The 23516-nt window shown below is 42.7% G+C and overlaps 1 protein-coding gene across 1 annotated transcript in view; it reads right to left on the reverse strand.

The window, feature by feature from the left end:
* Positions 1–23516, reverse strand: part of SV2C (synaptic vesicle glycoprotein 2C) — a 588766-nt gene that overhangs the window by 459770 nt on the left and 105480 nt on the right. The window contains exon 2 of the mRNA XM_069223649.1: positions 8576–9269. Coding sequence (XP_069079750.1) covers positions 8576–9152 — 577 coding nt within the window. The 5' untranslated portion in view covers positions 9153–9269. The remainder of the gene's footprint in view (positions 1–8575; positions 9270–23516) is intronic.

Below are 23516 nucleotides of genomic sequence, written 5' to 3' on the forward strand. Positions count from 1 at the left end.
AACAGCATGGATTCAAACCTCAAGTTTCACCCACTGGCAAAAATAGAACAATAGGCTTTCTCTATCAATGCACCCAGTATCTAGAACAGAGATCCAGGGATCCATCAGGACTGTCCCAGCCCTCTTCCAATTTTAGAAAGAGTAGAAGACACTCCTCTTTAAATAACATTACATCATAAAGCAGTGACAGACCACTATCCCTTTTAGAAATCACCTACCACTCCAATTGCATCTTCACTGTTAATTTTTCTTGGACCTTGAACAGTACAATGCTACCTTTCAGCTGGATTTGTGCTATATAAAACCAGCACATAGATACATACATAGCACTACTCCTGGCAATGCAGTATGTTTGTTTCCTGTGCTGTGTGCCATGACAATGTGAATGATGAGATATGATGGAGTGTGAAGATGAATGGCTTGGGTGGATTACTGATAGAACTGTCAGGCCAGTGGGGATAGTAGATGGATTATGCTCTCATTATAAGGCAATTTGTAACTGAGATATCTATTGAGCTGTCTTGTTAGCCAATAAAGATGTTCCTGTATACCACCTAATGTCATGGAATACTTTATTGAGGACCTCTGACACAGATACTCTGTCATCAATACTGTGATTTTCTATTTTGGGCATTCCTTTGCTTGAGTTACATGTGGAAAGGAATTATAAAAATGTTGAACAGGTATGAATCAAATTACACATGTTTGGTTTATATTATGTTCTGCTCTCTGATAATCAAGCCTACTTAAAAATATTTGGAATGTTTTATCTAAATGCAACTGCTTCATTTTTGCATTAGTTTGTTATTGATTTCTCAAGGTTGACAACTACATGTTTTGTTTTTGTTGATATTCAAAAGAATACCATCTTGTAGAATGAAAATAATTGAACGGGCATAAAAGTGGAGCACAGAAAGTGAAAGGCAGAGAGAAGTATTCACGCCAGTCGGCACTGGCACGGGCCGAACAGAATGATATCTCTGGTTCCTATTAAAAGGCACCAGGACAGGAGGCACTTAGCCTTGGCCGACTGTCTTATCAGTGCATCCAGCACCATGAGATAAGAATAAAAGACCTTACAATGCCATCGAATATAGAATTTTATTTTTCTAAAGTATGCAAGTGTGTAACATCTCTTAACTTCTAAATAGGTCTTATTTTCTGCTTTGCTAGAATTAGACTAGCACTTAGAAATAGCAGAATAAGAGTAGGATCGCTACAGATTAATAGAAGCAATCATGTTGAAGTTCTACTTATTATTTAAGCTTTTGGTAACGGTTGCTGTTGCCATATTATTGGTCCTCATTTGTGGTCGCACTTCCTAAAGCGTACACTAGATTAGGATTGTGATTTTAACATAAATATTTAAAATGTATCATTTGTTTTCTAGTGTTCTTGAGTATGTAAAAGGTTAATGAATGAAGATTTTGGGTTCCGCTGATTGTCCCTGTAACATCTCATATGATTGATTGTAACCTAGAACACATTTTGCTCAAAGATTGCTCAGTGGGTTGTGTAAAGGTTGCAGTACAACTGTTTTTCATATTTGGGTTGACAGACTAAGGCCCATATTTACAAGCAGCTTGCGCCGCTGTGTAAATCACTTTTAGTGACCCACTGGTGGTGCAGCCTCCTGACACATATCTACAAGGCCATGTGGCTTTTCATGGCCTTGTCGATATGGAGAAAGGCAACGCATCGCAAGTCACTGTGTTGCCTTACTTTGCGTCAGGAATGTATTTCCATGGGTGTTGCATGAGTGGTCCCACGCAACATCCATGGATTTTGACGCATTCACAGATTTACAATTTTTTGTAAAATTACAATATGCTCTTTTCTGCTTCATTTATACCCCTTCATGCCTCCTCAAATACAAACACACAAACACGCTTCACTATGCTGTTAACATATTTCAGTTTGGAAATGGCTTGAGAAAAGAAGCAATTAAGTTGACTGGAGGTTTGAGATGTGCTTCTGTCAGACGTGTTTACACAGGGAGGAGATGTCAGAAAGTTAATATTCATGGCTGTGAATACCACAGTGTGTGGTAGAGTGTGAACTTCTGCATATTTAGTCTGCGGGATGCCTTTCTCTCTAGGATATCTAGTCATGCATTTCCAGAAGAGCAGTGACTTCAGAGAGGCTATGTTCATAATCAGCAATGTCTACAAAACAAAAATCATTCAGATATTATTTGTTTTCCCAAGTAAAGCCTGAGGGCTTCATACTGCGCTTGCGTGGAGGTGGATAAGGGAACAAAGATTAGTTGATTCCAAAGGGAATCCAAGCTACTCACAAACATCATAGTGCTAACAAGCTACTGACTGTGCTGTGTCACAGTTATCTCCTTTTTTTTCAGTGCAGTAGGAGGTGGTGTCAAAGGGCTCTGCAAACGTGTTTCAAATGGACTGAATAAAAATCCATTTGAAATTTCCCTAGGAGTGCAAAACGTTATTGGACGGTAGCAAAAAAACTGCGACAATTTCATTTTAGAATAATCTTTCATGGTCTAGATAAGGTCCAAGAATGATGCGTTCCAAACTAGTCTAGAGGAAACACATTTCTAGCCCATGTCACTAAAACATTTTGTCCCAAATTATGCAGCAGGGTTGACAAATTTATGTGGCAAGAAAAGTTCAGTTTTGCATTTATCAAGGTGCCCCCTTCTGCACAAAAACAATCTTCCCCACAATGCATGCACCATTGCATTATGGTGCACGGGTGCCTGCGCTGGCACATGGCAGCAATTTGTGAGCCAGAGCAAGGGGGGAGGCCAGAAATGTGCTGTATCTTGTAGAAACAGCACAGTTCTGCCCTTTCCTGGTGGTGCAGGTTGCCGCAGCGCTGCCGTCTGCCACGGGGGTTCTAAATATGGCCCTAAGTCCCTAATGCCAGTGGATCTAGAAAACCGACATCTGTGTCTCTAGAATAACAGGAAAAGAGACTGGAGAAGCTTTTCTGGAGAGCTAAAGAAAGGTAATTATTGTCCCATTCTGAAGATCAGAACATATACAGACAGAGAACATTATATCAGTGGTTGAGAAATGTTTCACAATTTGGGACACAGCCAAAGTCCAATTTTGTGCACATTAGTGTGTGGCCAAAGTGCGTGTTGCCAACGCCACTTGCTCCCAACCCAGGGGTTAGCCGAGGACCATGTGCCCAACTAAAATGTGTGGCCAACCTCCTCTATTCAGGGGTGTGACTGTAAGGTCTGCTTGCCCGATGTAGAATATGAACAACTTCTGTTATGCACAGCCTTAGGACCTGTCTCGTGTGAGATATCCAGTATGCCTAAAACATCGACTACATATGCCCACCTGGAAACACAAGGCCGGTTTAGTTTTTTTATTTTTTTTTTAATTTACTTCTGCAGCAGGCTAAGGGTGCATGGTCAGGTTCTGAACTCGCCCTCTTAAGATACCAAAGAAACATCAGAATATTCTCCCCTACAAATATAATTTCCAAAAGATTGTTTACAAAAAATATTTCCCACACTGGAGTTAGCCTTACAAAACCTATTACATAAAGGGGCAATATTTTTGTCAACTATATTTGGGATACACTACGTATGTCAGATTATCTTTTTGACAACAATATGCTCATTTACATTCATAATCCTTTGCATCCAGGCAAGGTAGGTATTGTCTTGGGTTGCATGTACCTCGTTCTGTGGCCTGTGCACAAGCCCTACAGTGCCCACAGGCACTAAAGCAGTTGTGCATGGATTTTAGCCATTCATATTGGGCTATAAGCACATTCCATGCTCCTGGCCTGGGTTTCAAAGTGCACGATCAGCATGTGCTTTGACCCTATATAGATTGCTGTTCATTTTTTGTTTTAATTTTCTCAGGAATTAAAGCAAAAATGAAATTTTTTAAGTATGCACATCCATCCACAAGGCCACTGGATTGGTGAGCGAGTTCCACTAGGAAAGCGCTTTTGTATCAATTTGATTGAGGTGAGCAGTGTCCCTCTAGTGCCACCCCTCCACACATCCTCTTTTATCTTAACAGATGCAACATCACCCCTCACACCTCATGAGTCTTTTTTGCAGGAAAAAGCCTTTGTGTCTGGCATCCTGTAATAGCTGCTGCAATAAAATGTGATTGTCAGACGTTGTGCATGTTTATAAAAAACAGCCAAGTTATAAGCAAACTAATAATGCATTTCAATGGGAACTGAAATTTAAACATAACTATTGCTGATTTAGTATATTTATATATATTATAGTGCTGGTAACAGGGACTGTGTAGTTATATTTGCATATATTATATGTTTGGATGTTTTTATTGCATACAATGCAGTGGTATAAAAACAAAATTTCACAGAAGTCTGTGAAATATGGAAAACATTGAACAATTCCCTTTTGAAATATTGGTTTGTTAATTTCGATCACGGCCCCTGAACCACTCTGCAGAGCTTTATTATTGCCATGGCCACTAACATTTGCAGAAATATAAGTCCAAATTATGCAGCACAGTCATCCAAAGGATGCGGCAAGAAAAGTTAAAATTCATTCATCAATCCATTTAAAGCTGGAAACAAATTTTGTTGAAATATGAAAATGATGTATCAAACTATGTGGCAAAGTTTCATGACCCTGACCGTTGCCTATTCTTTTATCAACAACCGTCTTCATTAAAAGAGAAACACAATCTATACATTCAAATTTCATTCACAGCTATTATTAGCTGTACCTTGAAGAAAACAGCATTAACAGTCCCCGCCTCCTACAGCCAGAATATGTTTTTAGATCTATCTCAGAGGAGCTGCTGAAAGACAGTATGTGATCAACCTAAAAAATACTTTTCAGGAGTATTGCAGGGAGGGGCTTTGGTTCCGCCCACGTATTGGTGGGCAAGGGTACCTGTTTTGATTGGGCAGAAGTTGTATGCTTCCACAGAAAAAAGTGATTGCCCTTCACACAGCTGTGATTATTATGCTTGGTTATTCAGGTGCCTGAGCCAGCAACAGTATGACTGCATAGAGATGTCTCATTAACAAGCCTAACGTATCAAACTTACAATGAGATTGCATTTGACCTTTTAGAGGCACAGACACATGGCACTGTAATCCTGTTAAAGTGTCTTAGATAAGTAGCTAATTTGTGGTGTTTGTTTTTCCCTGGCAGCAGCAGAGGTTGAAGTAGTTCAATCATTATGACTATTTTGCTATTTTACAGCCACAGTCCATGCCTCTTCCCTTTCCATCATTTAGTTTAGAACTCAGACTATAGTTGTGTGTTGGATAGCATTACTGGATGCCCATGGCTACAAAGATCTACAGGCATTTATAGGACTGGCTTGTCACAGCACCTGCTGCCAGACCATGTGTGATCAACACAAAAAGAGCTTTCAGGGTACCACTGAGACATGAGTTTAGGCTCCATCCACAGGTTGGTTACCCTGAGCACAGAAGCTTAATAGGGCTGAATTTGTGTGCTTTCGCTCAAAAAGTGTTATTGTATTGCACCTTTTTGACTTGTAGCAAAGCATATACTCTATACTATACTGCAGGACTGAGTTGGTTATGGTGGCAAAGTCAAGCATCATAGCCCTAGGGCTGACCCATCTATTATGAAATTTAACAATATCGGAGGTAGACCTGATTTATTTATTATGAAAAGCAAGTTAAAGGCATACATTTTTAAGGATGGAGCCTGTAGGCAGGTATTTAGTCACCTGGAATCTCACAGGCAGGGGTTTGTGTTGGTGACCCACCTTAACAAACCCAAGGGATAGAAGATTTGCACAATGGTAATCTTTATTAGGCTCTGTTAGTAGGGATTTTATATTGTTTTTACAACAGCTTTTATTGTGTACACATCTATAATTGTTTACAATATATCTGCTGGTTACCTTGTGAGAATGTTAGTCAACAGACATTTAAGAGTGGCTTGTTACTACTTCATATTAAAGCTTACAGATAGCTATTTTGGAATATCACAGATGACTGTAGAAGGCAAGGTTTTTGGTGCTGTTTACCCTCTCTGACAAACCATGGGTATAGATTTGCACTGTGAGAATCCTTGTTAGGCATCTTAGAAGAGACAGCATTTTGCTTTGCCAAATACTCTGCTATACTGTACTATACTATACTATGCTATGCTATACTACACACTTTTGTAATTTTATGACTGCATTCCTGAAGGTTTCCTTGTGGGAAAACTTAAGCTCAATACAAGAGGCTTGAGTGGGTTATGGTGACAAACCAATGATAACTATAGTCCTGATTGGTTCACTAGGAAAATATATTTCAGATGCCACAGGTCTCATTTGCGTATTATGAAAAGTGCCAATAATCTCATAAGGCCTGATATACAGGGAGTGCAGAATTATTAGGCAAATGAGTATTTTGACCACATCATCCTCTTTATGCATGTTGTCTTACTCCAAGCTGTATAGGCTCGAAAGCCTACTACCAATTAAGCATATTAGGTGATGTGCATCTCTGTAATGAGAAGGGGTGTGGTCTAATGACATCAACACCCTATATCAGGTGTGCATAATTATTAGGCAACTTCCTTTCCTTTGGCAAAATGGGTCAAAAGAAGGACTTGACAGGCTCAGAAAAGTCAAAAATAGTGAGATATCTTGCAGAGGGATGCAGCACTCTTAAAATTGCAAAGCTTCTGAAGCGTGATCATCGAACAATCAAGCGTTTCATTCAAAATAGTCAACAGGGTCGCAAGAAGCGTGTGGAAAAACCAAGGCGCAAAATAACTGCCCATGAACTGCGAAAAGTCAAGCGTGCAGCTGCCACGATGCCACTTGCCACCAGTTTGGCCATATTTCAGAGCTGCAACATCACTGGAGTGCCCAAAAGCACAAGGTGTGCAATACTCAGAGACATGGCCAAGGTAAGAAAGGCTGAAAGACGACCACCACTGAACAAGACACACAAGCTGAAACGTCAAGACTGGGCCAAGAAATATCTCAAGACTGATTTTTCTAAGGTTTTATGGACTGATGAAATGAGAGTGAGTCTTGATGGGCCAGATGGATGGCCCCGTGGCTGGATTGGTAAAGGGCAGAGAGCTCCAGTCCGACTCAGACGCCAGCAAGGTGGAGGTGGAGTACTGGTTTGGGCTGGTATCATCAAAGATGAGCTTGTGGGGCCTTTTCGGGTTGAGGATGGAGTCAAGCTCAACTCCCAGTCCTACTGCCAGTTCCTGGAAGACACCTTCTTCAAGCAGTGGTACAGGAAGAAGTCTGCATCCTTCAAGAAAAACATGATTTTCATGCAGGACAATGCTCCATCACACGCGTCCAAGTACTCCACAGCGTGGCTGGCAAGAAAGGGTATAAAAGAAGGAAATCTAATGACATGGCCTCCTTGTTCACCTGATCTGAACCCCATTGAGAACCTGTGGTCCATCATCAAATGTGAGATTTACACGGAGGGAAAACAGTACACCTCTCTGAACAGTGTCTGGGAGGCTGTGGTTGCTGCTGCACGCAATGTTGATGGTGAACAGATCAAAACACTGACAGAATCCATGGATGGCAGGCTTTTGAGTGTCCTTGCAAAGAAAGGTGGCTATATTGGTCACTGATTTGTTTTTGTTTTGTTTTTGAATGTCAGAAATGTATATTTGTGAATGTTGAGATGTTATATTGGTTTCACTGGTAATAATAAATAATTGAAATGGGTATATTTTTTTTTTGTTAAGTTGCCTAATAATTATGCACAGTAATAGTCACCTGCACACACAGATATCCCCCTAACATAGCTAAAACTAAAAACAAACTACAAACTACTTCCAAAAATATTCAGCTTTGATATTAATGAGTTTTTTGGGTTCATTGAGAACATGGTTGTTGTTCAATAATAAAATTAATCCTCAAAAATACTACTTGCCTAATAATTCTGCACTCCCTGTATTGATTGATTGAATCAGTAGACATTTAAGGCTGGGTTGTTATGAGTCTGTATTAAAGCCCACAGGTAGGTATTTTGCTACTTCAAATCTCACCAATTACCTTTGTTGGGAAGGACTTCGGTGTTTGTTCCCCCCCCTTTCCAGGATACACATCAAAAGCAGTCAAAACATTAAGGAGTACCATATGCCTAATGGTAATAAAAGCAAACAGGTTTCCAGATGTAATGCATACTCATCTGTTTATACTTTTTGTGCACTTATTTGTCTGTGCTCCAAATGACATTAAGGCATCATACTGATCGATATTATTTGATATGATTGAGAAAGTATCTGATTTGTAGTCATGTATCGAATCTTGATGTCCACAGCGTGCCCCTTCAAGCACAAAAAACAGTTTCTAGTCGCTTCTCATTTTAAGGAATCAATAAAACTTCACTGACTCTTAAAATAAAATTCGTATATTGCAAAACATTATTTTTGACCAAACAAACTCTGATTTGGAATGTTTAAGACCATAAAAATAGTTTGTGCATCTAGCCCTTTATTCTGCTGGACATAACACTATAACCTACTAAACTTCCATGGAGATTTCCAACCATATACATGAATGTAGTTGCCAGTGCACACAAAATCTGTGTTTATGTAAGTTAAGAAATGACAAGCAAAAATTGAAAAATAAATTGCACTCACCAAGCCACCCTGATCCAGAGTTAGGTACGCACATGTCAGTTTCTGCGCTGGGTAAAACAAACCCAACCACAAACACCTCCACTCCATCAGCCATCAGTGCCATTCCGAGGACAAAGAAGAGGGTCCATTGAAAGCGCCCATGCCCACATTCCTGAATGATTAGCTCAAATTGCTGAGCCAGCTCTTCTTCATCAGCTTTCCTCTCAGTTTCCAGTACACTGCGGTCCTTGTACTCGTCAGGGATCGGCTGCCCCAAGGCTATCCGACCATCCTTAGTTTGGCCATGATTTGGTATTCCTTGATATTCACCTTCATAAACCTCATCGTCTTCATCATGCCCTTCTGTGGCTTCACTAGATCCTTCATCGTCATTGGCTTCTCCATTATAATTTCCGTCTCGGACGTAATAATCATCATCTTCCTCGTCTTGAAATTGATTATAAGATCTTTGTGTGTAACCATCTTGAGCTTTGTCCATTACCTTATTAGCCTTTTTGGCTGTTTGCCTTTTCACTTCCCTTGCAATATCTTTTGCCCCTTTCACTAATGAAGTCCTGTCTTGATACGAATCTTCCATCTTGTCTGGATGGCTGACGGCTGTTGACTAATTCAAATGCTGCTGATACCTGGGCCACTAATTATGTTGTGTGAAATTACAGCTCGATGTAATAATTTTGAAAATGTAAAGTGATACCTGCAATAAAAAAAAATTATTTAAGTATATATATGGCTCTATATTCTGAAATCTCATACTCTACATCTGTACCAAACGTTGCTAATGCTACTGGTAATATTCAATAGTTATCCACTTGAGTACACATATTCCAAACATTCCTTCAATTAGGAAAGAGCAGGGAAGAGCACAATTATAGATGCCTCTGTGTGATTACATATGAAAATATATTCCTTCACTGGCAAGGATGTAACCTTAGATGGGCTTTAAAATTGTCCTTACAAACACTCTGTGACAAATGTCAGAGAATAGTTGCAAAGCCTATAATGTAGTGATTTGTCCTTGGCAACGGAAATTTGGGCCCAATATGACAGATCTGCAATGAAAAATGTAACAAAAGTTAAGCATACACGTTGCTACTTATTTAAACTTGAAAGCACATTTAAATGTAATACTGCCTGCCAAACAAATGTCAATGATTAATTCTGAGTTATTGTGCGAACCATTTGCAATCACACACCAGCTCTCTTTGGTGTAATTTGCCAAACAAACAAATTATGATACATGACATTGAACTGGAAGAAACGGCACACTAGAATTAGGATAATGTGAGGGGCGGTGCAGGAGTTAGGGTGCACGGGGAAAGGGAATAGATCCGAAAAGCATGAGATCAGATGTTGAGCTTCTAGAGATGAGGAATTTGTGTCCTTGTTGTCAGAGCCTGCCCATACAACAAAATTGTCTTAGTTGGAATCGCTGTATTTCACCAAGTTGACTGGAGTAAAGTCGCTTAGGACCAACACGCTGGAAGTAAAAAACACAAATCTCGAAAAATAGTGTATATGGTATTTGAAACATTACACAGATTGGACCCCATTACCCAGAGGGAGGGGAAACACAGGTGGCCTGCCAGCTCATACAATTGCTTGAACCATATCCTCCCTACCTCTTCATCAACCAGAAGCTGCAGTACCATTGTTATTACCTCCATGTATGACATGCATGTCCACATTTTCTATTTCCTTGCCTGATAACATCCAAAACCTGAGGCACTGGCCCACTCTTTTGGATATCTCCCCTCCCCGCATAAACGAATTGAGATCTATATAGTAACTAAAGCATTGCAATAGGTCCTACTTTCTGTTTGGCCTACATTTAGATCCTTCAAGATGCGAATACCCACTTGTGGTCTATAAAACGATGTTGTGTCATTGTTGCATTTGCTAAAGCCTGGACAGATGATTTATATAGTATGTTAGCTGTGCAGGAATGTCTGATGTGTGCTTATGTGGGGAAAATTCATACCAGACTCTCATGACATCCTTGACATAAACTAAACATACAATTATTATACATGTGAGTTGTTTACATAGTCAGCAGCTATCGTGGAAATTTCGCATTGATCTGACATATGATGGACCATCTTCGGACACCCTAGTGGTAGAGGAATATTTTCGGTACAAGCAAGAGCACGCCAATCAATAAAGATCCCCAGTGGAACCTCATGCGTTTCATTTCCAAACAATTTACTTCTTTTATGTCACATTAGGCAGGGTGCTTAAGAGTGGCTGTAGCACAGAGATTGGACAGTGCTTTTACTCCATTGTGCCGAAACATCCTCCCAGCTAGATTATATGACTGAATGCTAATCATGCCTGGCCTGCTATGTTACACTGGGAAATAAAGCTCAAACACATCTATTGTGCATATGAAGTAGCTCTAATGATCTGTTGAAGTGGCAAAATGGTTGCAGGAACATACTTTAAGTGATAAATAATGTTTGAGTTCCAACCTCTGACCTGCTAATGATAAGCAAATCCTATCCCTAACTGGGAAATCAGGCAAATAGTTTTGGCCTACAGGTTACTTAAGCTGCATCTTTCACCGTATCACTCTAACCAAGAGGAGTACCTAATTCTCACCTGCAGATCCTGACTCAGAAACACAGACCCATGATCTACAACATGACTCTGGAAGCAGTTGGTCTATTTATTTGTACAGCAATCCAAGTGCACTTTTCCAACAACACTCACCGACTTATAACTCTTGTCAGTATAGATCAGAAATTATTTGTTGACAACATCCCAAAACAAAAGCTTGACAAAAGCACATCGCTCCATGAGCTGTGCTCTCCATTGTGCATGCTGCATTTGTTCATGTTACATGCATGCAAAGCCCATTTATAAATGTCTTATTTTGCTTATTCAGATCTGCTAAGAGTGATCTTAAACTGACTGGCTGAATTCTATGTAACCCACTAAAACCCCAGGCACAGTAAAATTCATCAGCACAGCTCTTATTTTAAGCAAAACAACCCCCACATGACCCTTGGTTGGGTTAGTTACTCTTTGTGGACGAATTATCCATTATCAGACTTAACGATTGATTGTTTTTGTTTTAATTATTTTACCTGATTATCTTCATCTGGTGGTCCCTTGAGTGTCAGCTACTTGGAGGGCAACTGCAGATCAAGTCCCGCCACTCCAATTAGGAATTGATCAGTGATATGTGGGTCAGCCTGTTTGGAGGCTCTTGTGAGTTCCAGTTCAAAGATACATTTTAGGTAGTACTTGTTCGAGAGTGCACCGTGAATGTGCATCAGCATGCCACCGTGAAGTCATGTGCAAGCAGACACACCCACACGAAAACTATGGATGCTCACCCTGGACACAACTCTGCTGTCCTGCTTCCTGAAACATCAACATTAGGTCCCTCCCTCTCTGATTTATTCAAGCCAAAGCACAGACCCTATGAGCATTGTTATGATGGTGCCTCAAAATGGCTGCTTTAAAGAATCTATCTGATGGTGAAGGTTTGGATGAACTCCTCAGTTTTAAGTCTCTTAAAATGCCGTTTAGAGCAGATATTCGTGTAAATGCACAAATGAGACGCATTATGGATGGTGTCTCTATTTTTAGCTGGATCTTACCCAAAAACCCACAGCCTTTTTTGACTCAACGGATTCGACTGTGTCTTGTGAAGAGATTTCAGAATTAACAACAGGGGATCACAGCTATTACGTTTTTTTGCCAAACAGCCCCTCTCAGCCTATGTATTGTTTCCTTTGCATGTTTAAAATATGCTAATTGCAAGCATGTTTAAAAGGCTATGGTCAGTGTCACGGAAGGGCCTTGTTACTTTTCTCCGTCTGTGCAGCTAGATTTGTGATCACGGGCCAGTGGGAATGAGACAACCTGTCAGCCATTTACTTGCCATCCACTATAGGGTGTTGCCTGGCCGAGCAATTTAGTTTACAAAAGCTGTTCCCTATAGAATTATTTCTTAAATATTTCCAGACATGATAATGCCAGTGCCCTTAAGAATGATTGCTGATAAGTTACAAGACTTTCATTTTTTCCAACCAAAAAACACTACTTCTGAGATTATGGTCTTGGACTCTACTATTGAAGGGACTGCTTTGAAGACCAAGGCCAAACCCTGCTACAAGTTCTAAAGGCTAGAACTGCATTCAGAGCCAATATGCAGCAGTGCGCCATCATTGTACACATCTAACACTTCCATGTGAGAGGGGGTTGAAGCAACACGAGTGTATTTGTTCTCTTTATCACCACTTCTTATGAACGTATAATGTGTGAACTGTACTAGAAAGAATGGACTTCACCACTTCTCAGAACACTCCACACCATTTAATTGAAGCTTGCGAGGGTTTCTACACCACGATGAACATGCCCTTCAAGGTGGTGGTAATTTTGAATCCCCTCCACTGCAGTATACCAAGTCTATTCCCCCCAAAAAGGCTGCAATACTCTACAATGCAATGTGTCAGGGGCAAAGTATTCATCCGCAGTTTGGGGTCACCAACATTCTAATTTCCACTTCTATTTCCAGCAAAATGCACCTAAATAGGTATTCCGAAATAATCTCAGGGATACTTTCTGTCGATCTGTCTGCAAGTGGTACTCTCAAAATGCAAAATTAGTATCACTGTACCAAGCCTTGAACTAACAAAATCCATGGTGGCAGGACCAGCTAGCAAAACAGACAGCTATCCAAACACCCTCAGCATGCTCTGTGAGGCCAGCTTTCCCATGAATGGCTCCCGAGTGTGATAGATAAATGCGATATGAGATGAGAACTATATAAGGAGCATTGGTGGAGTCTCAGAAGTTTTGTCTCTACATTGAATTGGACTTTTCTCGCCACATAAATTGAAAATGAAAAGTTAAACAGTTTCACATAAGTGAGTCGACTTAAAGTGCCACGGCATGAGCGTGAAGCATGAAGGAGAGACAGAAAAGTAAACAGAAGTTTGCTTGCAGTCAAACCTATTGGCAGTTCTGCAATTATCCATGTAACAAGGTCGATGTCGTGCAAAGCACTCGACTACTGCCCAGTGATATCGCGCTGCATAGGAATTAAAAGAAAAAGCATCGAGAAGCTATGCGGAAAACATGGAGCCTCATATGTTTTCAGTAGTTGGTTGGTGCTCTCGAGGAGGGATAAACACCGGCAAAGGCATGACATATGCATGCCTTTCACTAATTAAATCAGGTGAATTTTAAAAGGCATGAACCAATGAAAATGATGGCCCTGCGATGGGCATGGTTAAAAGCCCACAGAGAGATTACAGAAGGCTAGAGCGCTTGCACACTCAACCCTAAAAAGCAACAGGAAAGTGGGAGAAATAGGGACTTCGAAGACTGGACCCTACTTCCTTAGGCACCACTTCAATTGCCACTGCATCCTGCTCTATCCAGAGTCAAGGGAGGGTCTCATACAATTCACATCAGAGAGGTGTAAGAGACCTCAAAGTAAATAGATCCTTAGCAATGATCAGAGTAGAATTCAATCAATGTGTTGGTTCCAAAACATTTCCTCGACCTGGCTGATTACACATAAGTATGCTTCAGAGATGACATTGCTGTTGCTAAAGCAACACATCAAACCTCATGTTAGGAGCGTATAAGAATGATAGATATGGTGAGATGATATTGGGGTGAATTTAGAAACTGAAGGAGGAACTTTCTGCGGGACAGTTTCACAATTTTATCTCAGTACCGCCATTTCTTAAGAGAGCAAGTCAACCAGTTATAGCGATAATCCTACCTCCTCAACTTAGAACAGTGGGCAAGACTATCTCCAGGCTGATCCCACGTTGGAGGCCTGAGCTCATACTTGTATTAGACTGCCTATCCTAGCACACTGCTATCCTGGCCACGATCATGGCTACATAAAGCCAAAAAAGACAAAGATGCCAGAGTGCTGAGGCCCTTGTAATGTGACAAAACAATGTGGCGAATGTCAATGCTGCATTCAGACCTAACCTGCTAATGAAGAACAAGAGAATAGCAGAAAAAAGTACGTCAAGAGAAACCCACACCCCTGGGCTCTTTGCCAGTGACACCCACAAAATTCCCATTGAATTTCATATGATCATGATTGTATGATCCTGCTTCCGAATGACTTAACGTTTCACATATTTTCTTGAACTTATGGAATGCTTTAACTCCTTTATATTTAATGCTAAACATTTTCTATTATTTTCTTTGTTGTAACTCTACCAATAAATCTCGAATAGGACACATTGTTCACATTTTATTTACCTTCTAAAAATCTCTTCCACTTTTCCCCTCCTTCTTTTCCAAACAGGTTGATGGTTGATGTTTTGCCTTTTTATAAAATAATCATAAGGTTCACTAAAAGCCTGTTGATTTCTGGTGAATGAAGTGATGCATGCAGAATATTTGATTAACATTGTTCTACACAATCGTATGTTTCATAAGACACTGAGATGTTGAGAGTGGCATTATATTCCAGGGAGGCCTCATTTTATGGTACAGCTACACATAAAGTGTCAAGAATGGGGGTGCTTTATACATATTAAATGGTTGGATCTGAAGGATCTCACAGCCTGGTCGGTAAGTACACTGCGCCGATTCCATGAAGACTTCTTGCATACACTGGTGAACCTTCCCAAAAAGAAAATTGTGCTGGGAAAAGATCTTATCCAAGTCAAGGGTGCTGAAATAGATAGTTAAGAAAAAGAAAAAGCAGTAGCTATAATTGTCTCTAAACAGTTCAAAGATGCCTTCTAGGGTTGTGATTTTGGGGAATTTAAAGGACAAATCGTTTTAAGCTAAGGGCTATACAATTGTCTCAACTGTAAACAGGAATTTCCAAAGAATAGACCATGTGTCCTGAATAGGTAGGCTAACCAAAGACACAAAGGAGGCCAAGAACGCACCAATTAAACATCAAGGATGTAGGAATCTTCACCATGGAGCAGAAGCCTATGTGCTGGAAATTGAGTGGTTACGTACTTGAAGATACACTTCATAAGAATTAAAGTGCCTAGATAACTACGTTGTGCTTAGCCAAAATGGGAAACTCGCCAAACATATCATGTGGGATTCCTTAAAGATAGTGTTTAGATGCACAATTATACTCCTTAGGTGTACCATGAAGAGGACTAGAAAACTCATTCAGGAAAGGACGGAAAGTGAGCATTGGGAGTCATTTCTTTTTTAATATTCCAGTATTTTAATGCTGATTCTGTGGCGTCAAAAGCTTATGTGTGCTTGTGCATGGGTAAACCAAACGGCTGTTGTCATTTGAGACTTTATGTGTCCACGTACTGAAAGTACCTGGTGTGGGTGTGAATTACGGTTCCTAACTTCATTACCTAGCAAATGTTAAGTATATTTACGTTTTGTGATGTTCACAGTGTGTCATGACAATTCTGCTTTTATTTGGTAATACTGTTCAACTGGTATCAATGCAACATTAATTGAACCCTAACTAAAGATTTTATGTGAAAACATACAGATTCCATGCCAGTGAAAATAAATGTAGCTCAATAAAAAAATGTATTTACAAGAAATGTACTGGGAAACGTACTTTCACACGTTTATTACTACAGTAAACAACTTAACTTGAATGTTTTTACCGCAGTGCAGGCTTAGGGGTTTAGGAGTTTACAATGCTAATAGCTCTAACTTGAGCAAATATGAGACTCATTGCATTGCAAATGCTTGTTTTACTTGCTGAATTATGTTCACTTTTTGTCCCTTTGTTCTGTAGCCAGGCACATGTCAGTCAATGATTTGTCACTTTTATAGATTTTCCTTTGTTTAATTAACTATCTTAGGTGATTTCAGATTATGTTTAGAAGAGTTGGATAGTGCTTGCTTAGTGAGCATCAGATTCTACGTATGTATTGAGCTAATCAAGCTTTGATTGTTTCAACGCTTGGAACATCTGATGGTAATATTGTATCTTTATAGTCTTGTACTGAGAGTCATTTACATTAACTTGAGATTGAGCTTGTAATAAAACACTTTAATTTTATTACTGACTTGTTTGTTCCTTGTGTGGCCATATTGGTCATACTGTAAATATAAATGTTGATTTGGTTTGTGATGTTTGATGTTCTCCAACCCCTTTGCTAGGTTGAAAAGACCTCTTTACCTTATAAGCATACCGAAATTCTTGATCAGATCCATTGCTACGGTTATAATTGTTAGTGGCCTGTGTGTAGCATGGATGTAGTGTAATGCACCAACGCCCTCAAAAGGACTTCAAACAATGTATCTCCATGCAGTGGTGTAATGTGAAATGATGGGTTCCTGCAGAATGTAATGAGGGGCCCCAGAGTCTCCTGTATCTCAAAGATATTCATTGTCATTGGGCTGAATGGGGGGGCCCTTATAATGTTGAGCACCCCTGCACTGCAGGAGCTATGTTATACCCCTGTATCTATGTATCACCTTACACAAACTAGGGAGGTTTAGTTGTCTTAGTGCCTTTTCCTACACTCGCTGCGCAGACTGTGAAAAGCAGACAAACCGTGATTTTGCCTTCACTCAAGTTAGCTCCGAAGCAAGGGATTTCAGCAGCCTGCTATTATCAAATTTCCACAGACTGGTTCACCCAACAAAATCTGAAATCTGGCCACCCAAGGTTTACTACCTCACCTGGGTACAAGTTTCTGAATATTTGGAACTTATAAATGTTTCCAAGCATACTTTTGGCAATTGACAACAATTCAAAGTTGCCAGGACTACTAACAGAATCTTTTGTGAATTAGCTTAGAGGAATTTTTCTATGCAGAATTGTATATAGAGTACTTGAGTGTTCTTTTATGTTCATATTTTTTATTATGACAATGTATTTTCTCATATTTGCCGGTACATTAATGCCTTTGCATTTGCACAATTCAATTTGTTTTTCTTTCTTGATTTTTCTCCATCAGGAACATGTTTTCTGCATGGAGACGCTCCTTCCACTACACTCTATCCAATTCTGGAGGTTTTCATCCCCATTCCTACTCTGGAAATTTCCGATGTAGGAACGAGTCAAAAAATGTGAATCATTAGAAACTCGTAAATTCATAATTATTCCCACATTTTCTGTGACATCCGTCAATGATATTCCAAGTTTCCACAACTAGAGTTGGGTTTGAACAGCCGTAATATTTTAGCATTGTGAGATGATATTACAGTTTCATATTGAGGTTTTATGCTTACCAGTATCATGTGCTTGTGAAACAAGCCATTTGTGAGCGTGGGACTTCTATGGGCAAAGGCCTTCGAGAATGGAGCTCTCTGGGTTATTACCTCCCGTCCCTCCCTCGCCTTCCTTTTAAACCAATGAGGCCTCCCGCCTCCCCCCTAGACCCTCCCTTCCCCTTTTAAAACCCCCCCACCCTTATCCCCTCCTGTTTCTTTTGTCTAGCCCACGCTAGACGTTTTTCTTTCCCTTACCTGCACGGCGGGGCCTGGAGGTCTACGTTGGAGGCACTCCTCGGGGTGCGGAGCCCCACGAGGAGTGCTGCAGCTGATCGCGTCGGAAAGCGAGCAGCCGGGCTGCTCAGGACTACGCGGAAGGAGGGCCGGCTGACGGGGTCGACCTGCCCTTTGTGGCTGGGGCTTCGATTTCCGGGTTATCGCGCTGCAGAGCAGCGTGGAACTGCGGGATGGAGATTTTTTGGCTGTGATGCCACGATTTGACTGGTAGGATGGGCGTTCGGCCCGCTGTTTTATGGTTTGGTCAGGAATGTTTGACCTTTTTGGGGATTGGTTTATTCCTAAGGGGGAGGTTCTGGTCACTATATATGTGGAGTGATTTTAGGTGTAGGGCAGTGTATATTGGATATTAAAATGCCGAAGGTTCAGGCGAAGAGGCGTAGGATTGTCTCATCTTCCTCTTCGGAGGAGGAGGGTGCTGCTAGAGTTTCCAATCCTGGGGACTCACAGTTGCAGGATAAGGGCACTCCCCTCATGTCTAGGGAGGAGGTGCAGGAGATGATTGAAGTGGCTGTTACCAGGGCCCTTCAAGCAGGGGTGACCAGGTCTGGTCACTCTAAGACTTCTCATTCATCGGCTGCTACAAGGAAGTCCTCGTCAGACAGTGAGGGTGATGAGGCCCCATCTACGTCATCTCGGGGTAAATATGTATCCAGAGAGGAAATGTGGGAGGTGATGGCACATGTTCGGGACAATTTGGGTTTCCCTGTGTTTCAACCTTCAAGCTCGGATTCTCACTTATTTCCTCAATATCAGACCCCTTCCAAGTTTGCCATGCCTTTTCAGGGACCTGTGAAGGATATGGTGTTTCGGGAATGGAAGGATGTGGATAAAGCTCAGGTTCCACGATTCCTACAGAAACTGTATTTACTTGAGGGTGAGGAGGTATTACCTCCTTCGGTCCGCCTGGATTCGATTTTAGCTACCCTGATTGGCAAGATGGCAGTAAATCCAGAGGATTGTGTGCCTACGGATGCCACGGATCGTGAAGTGGATTCAGGTCTTAGAAGGGCATTTGCCGGTGAGAATCTGGCGCTAAGGGCAGGTATATATTCTGCTTATGCGGCTCAATCGTTGGTGCAAGACTTTGATAAGCTGGCGGTGGCTGTTCAGGAAGGAGCTGAATGTTCAGAGCTCCTGGCTGGTATGGAGCAACAGGCCAGATTGTTGGCGGATGTTTCTTCGGATGTGGTTCGTACTTCGGCTCTGGCCTCTGGGGCTTTGATTGGGGCTCGTAGGTCCCTCTGGTTACGTTCATGGAAGGCTGACCCAGGGGAGAAGGCGGCCTTGCTGAGACTGCCGTTTGAAGCTCGTAACTTGTTTGGAGAGCAATTGCCATCCATGCTTTCCAAGGCATTTAAGGAACGGAAACATGCCTTACCTTATAAAGGGGGTTCTACTTCCAGTAAAGGATGGAAGAAGCATTCCTGATCTTCTCCGAATAGGGATGCCAAATCCTTTTCCTTTAGGAAACGGCGTTTTCAGCCGCGTTTTTCTCCTAAGAAGGCTGCTCCTGCGAACCGGGGTGGTTTCAAGAAGGGGTCCTGACAATCACTGTGGGCCTGGCATAGGGCCGGTTGGGGGAAGGCTGAGTCACTTTCTTTCTGTTTGGGAGGACAGTATCGACGATCGTTGGGTGCTAGACATTGTGGCCAATGGTTATGCCATCGATTTTGTGGGGGTTCCTCCAGATTCAGGGGTACGTCCCACCTCTCTGCCTTCAGGGGGGTCACGGAGAAGGGCATTATTGGACGGAGTACGGGACTTGCTGGTCAAGGGGGCCATTTCCCGCGTTCCTCTGGAAGAACGGGGTCAGGGGACTTATTCGGTCCTGTTTCTTGTGCAGAAAGTTTCAGGGGGGTTTCGACCGATGCTCAATCTGAAGGAGGTGAATACTTGGATCAGGACGGTGCATTTCCGTATGCTGTCTATTCAGACTATCTTTCCGTTGGTCAGGCAAGGGGACTTTCTAGTGTCGCTGGACCAGCAGGATGCTTACCTGCATGTGCCTGTGGCAAGGTCTTCTCAGAGGTTCCTGAGGTTTGCTGTGGATCAAGAACACTACCAGTTTTGCGTTCTACCTTTCGGTCTGAAATCTTCTCCTCGAATTTTCACAAAGGTGCTGGCCCCCCTGGTGGCTTTGCTACATTCAGAGGGGGTGTTTATTCATCCTTATCTGGACGACATCTTGATTCATGCCCAGTCACGGGTCCTGTTGCAGAGACAGGTGGACCAAGTTCTGGGGGTCCTGCAAAACCACAGGTTTTTAATCAATTGGGAGAAATCAGATTTGGTTCCGTCCCAGGATCTGGTTTTTCTGGGGGCTCGGTTTCAGACTCTTCTAGGCTTGGTGTCGGTATCAGAGAAGAGGTTGGGTGTACTCCAGGCCTTGGTCAAGAAGGTTGTATTGCTGACTGCACCACGAGCTCTTCTTTGGTTGCGGCTGCAGGGTCATTTGGCGTCTGTGATATTTCTGGTTCCTTGGGCGCGTTTCCATCTCCTGTGCTTGATGACGTGGTTCTTGAAAAGGTGGACTCCGGGGTCCGGTTCTCTGTGGGACAGGGTTCCGGGGTCCAGATTAATTTGCAGGGAGTTGCAATGGTGGTTGGAGGCAGATCATCTTCGGGTAGGGGTTTCTTTGTCTCCTCTGAGTCCTGTGGTGGTGACTACGGATGCCAGCCTATCCGGTTGGGATGCGTGGATAGGGTCGGCTCAGGTTCAGGGGTTTTGGTCCCCTCGGGAGGCGAGTCGGTCATCGAATTGGTGCGAATTGAGAGCGGTCTTTCTGGCTCTGGTCCATTTCCAGGGGTCCCTGAGGGGGACGGCGGTTCTTATTCGGACGGACAACTTAGTGGCCAAAGCTTATGTCAACCGGCAAGGAGGGACCAGGTCAAGGGCTCTGTTCAGTCTAGCCAGGGAGATTTTTGTGTGGGCTCAGGGGTGGGTTCCTTCTCTCAGGGCTACGTACATTCGGGGGGTGGTCAATGTTCGAGCGGATCTACTGAGCAGGGTGATTCCTTCGTCTCAACTTTTCTCCCTCCGGAAGTCTCTGTTTCTGCATCTGGTTCAGCTTTGGGGGCTTCCAGTGCTGGATGTGTTTGCGTCCGCAGAGAATGCGAAGTTGGATCGCTTCTGCTCCCGGTTTCGGTGTCCCCAGGCCTGGGAGGTGGACGGGATGTCATGTCCTTGGCCGAGGGGTCTTTTGTATGCATTCCCTCCGTTTCAACTTCTCAGGGCTTTTCTGTTGAGAGTGAGGGATCTGGGATCCAGAGTTATCCTGATTGCACCTCTTTGGCCGCGAGCGAATTGGTTCCCGTTGTTAAGGCTGATGGCAGACGGGAGGATGTGGCCTCTGCCTCTTTGTCCATCTCTCCTGGAGTTTCCCTGCCTCCCAGTGGTGTCGTTGAGGAGGTTGCACTTGACGGCCTGGAAGTTGAACGACGGGGCTTGACGGGTCTGGGGGTTCCTGTAGCTTTGAGTTCTACATTATTGGCTTCCAGGCGGCGTTCCACTTTACTTTCCTATGGTAGACAGTGGCGGGTTTTTTCTTCTTGGTGTTTGAATCATGAGTTGGATCCTACCTGCGCGTCTATCTTTGAAGTGATGCAGTTCCTGCAGGACGGTGCACAATTGGGTTTGTCGGTAGCATCTCTAAGGGTACAGTGGGCGGCGATTCAGGCATTCAGAGGTCCGTGGCATAATCTTCAGGATGATGGGCGCCTGATGCCTAGATTTTTTCAAGGTCTGGTTAATTTGTTTCCTCGCCCGGTACGTTCTTTTCCTTCCTGGGATCTTTCCTTGGTTTTGGATGTTTTGACGGAGGCCCCATTTGAACCATTGGGGGACTGTGATTTGCGCCATTTGTCTTTGAAGACGTTCTTTTTGGTAGCCATTACTTCGGCTCGTCGGTTAGGGGAATTGGGGGCATTGGCCTGTTCCTTTCCTTTTTGTAAGGTTTTTCCCGATCGGGTAGTTCTGGTTCCGGTGCCTTCCTTTATTCCGAAGATCAATTCTTCATTCCATTCCCGTCAGGAGGTTATCCTTCCTTCATTTTGTCCAGATCCCTCCTCAAGGGAGGAGGTCCGTTTGCATTAATTGGATGTACGCAGGGCTTTATTGGAGTACCTGCGGGTGGTGGCTCCTTTTCGTAAGGGGGATTCGCTTTTTGTTAATTTCGGTCCGGCACGTAAAGGTGAGAAACCTTCCACGGCTTCTTTGAGTCGGTGGGTTAGATTTTTGATTCTGTTGGCCTATTCCTTGAAAGGGGTGGTTCCTCCTCAAGGGATTCAGGGTCGGTCTACCAGAGGTATGGCGGCTACGGTGGCAGAGCTTCAGGGGACTTCCGTGGTGGAAATTTGCAGGGCTGCCACTTGGGCTTCGCCTTTGACGTTTGTGCGTCATTATAGGCTAGCGGACTTGGGTAATTTGGAGTCGGTATTAGGTCACCGAGTCTTATCCTCTATGAGGTAATAGGGGTAGGATGTTTTGGTGTCCTTGGGGGCAGGATATGAATAAAGGATCTTGCAACTCAGTGTCCGTCTCCTGTGTTTTTCTTGCTATGTCTCATTGGTTTAAAAGGAAGGCGAAGGAGGGACGGGAGGTAATGCTTCCATTTTCTTGCGATAATGGCATTACTCCTAGTCCTACTCCCTTGCCTTCCTTTTCCGTTGCCTCCCACCCTCCTGGTACGGACTGTCCGAGTTGCTGCTTGGTCTTGGTTTTTGTACAGGAGGGGATAAGGGTGGGGGGGGTTTAAAAGGGGAAGGGAGGGTCTAGGGGGGAGGCGGGAGGCCTCATTGGTTTAAAAGGAAGGCGAGGGAGTAGGACTAGGAGTAATGCCATTATCGCAAGAAAATGGAAGCAAGATCATCTAGTCTGCTCCTTGCTTGATTTATTAGAAAAAGAGTCTTAATCAGGGAACACAACAGTCAATCCCCGAATACCTGGTGGTTCTTATTCCTGACAGCCTGGCACATTTTGTTTTATTTACTTTCTTTATTTTAACCACTCATCTTTGAACGCTAGGACCCTTTCATATTCTTTGAAAAATGCACTAAGGATTCCATACCCTGACCCCGGTTACAATTGTCCCACGATCTTGGAGGCCATGTATGAACCAGCTAATTAATGATCGTTTGAATGCGTTTCAGTAATTAACAGGGTTGTAATTTGCATCCGATTCTGTATTGAATACCTAAGAGAGAGGTATAGCGCACTAATTGTGGCTTTCTCCCTGATCCAATGTGCAACAAAGCAGGAATGTGTTCTATTTGTCTTCTAAATCTGCATCAGGCTTTACCTGAGGCATCCAGACTGTGAGGTTAAAACACACGCGTGGGCGCAATCTGTGATCGATTTATAATCCTGTTTTTGATGCAAGGGGTGGACTTTGAGCCGAAAAGGCGATAAGCAGAACTATTGCAATCAGGGCCTCTGTGCCTAAATCTTCTTCTTCACAGTTAGAGCTGTCTGCAACACATGGGATAAGGTTTGTTTTCGTCTC

The sequence above is a fragment of the Pleurodeles waltl genome, chromosome 1_1 (genome assembly GCF_031143425.1).
Source record: "Pleurodeles waltl isolate 20211129_DDA chromosome 1_1, aPleWal1.hap1.20221129, whole genome shotgun sequence".
NCBI lineage: Eukaryota > Metazoa > Chordata > Amphibia > Caudata > Salamandridae > Pleurodeles > Pleurodeles waltl.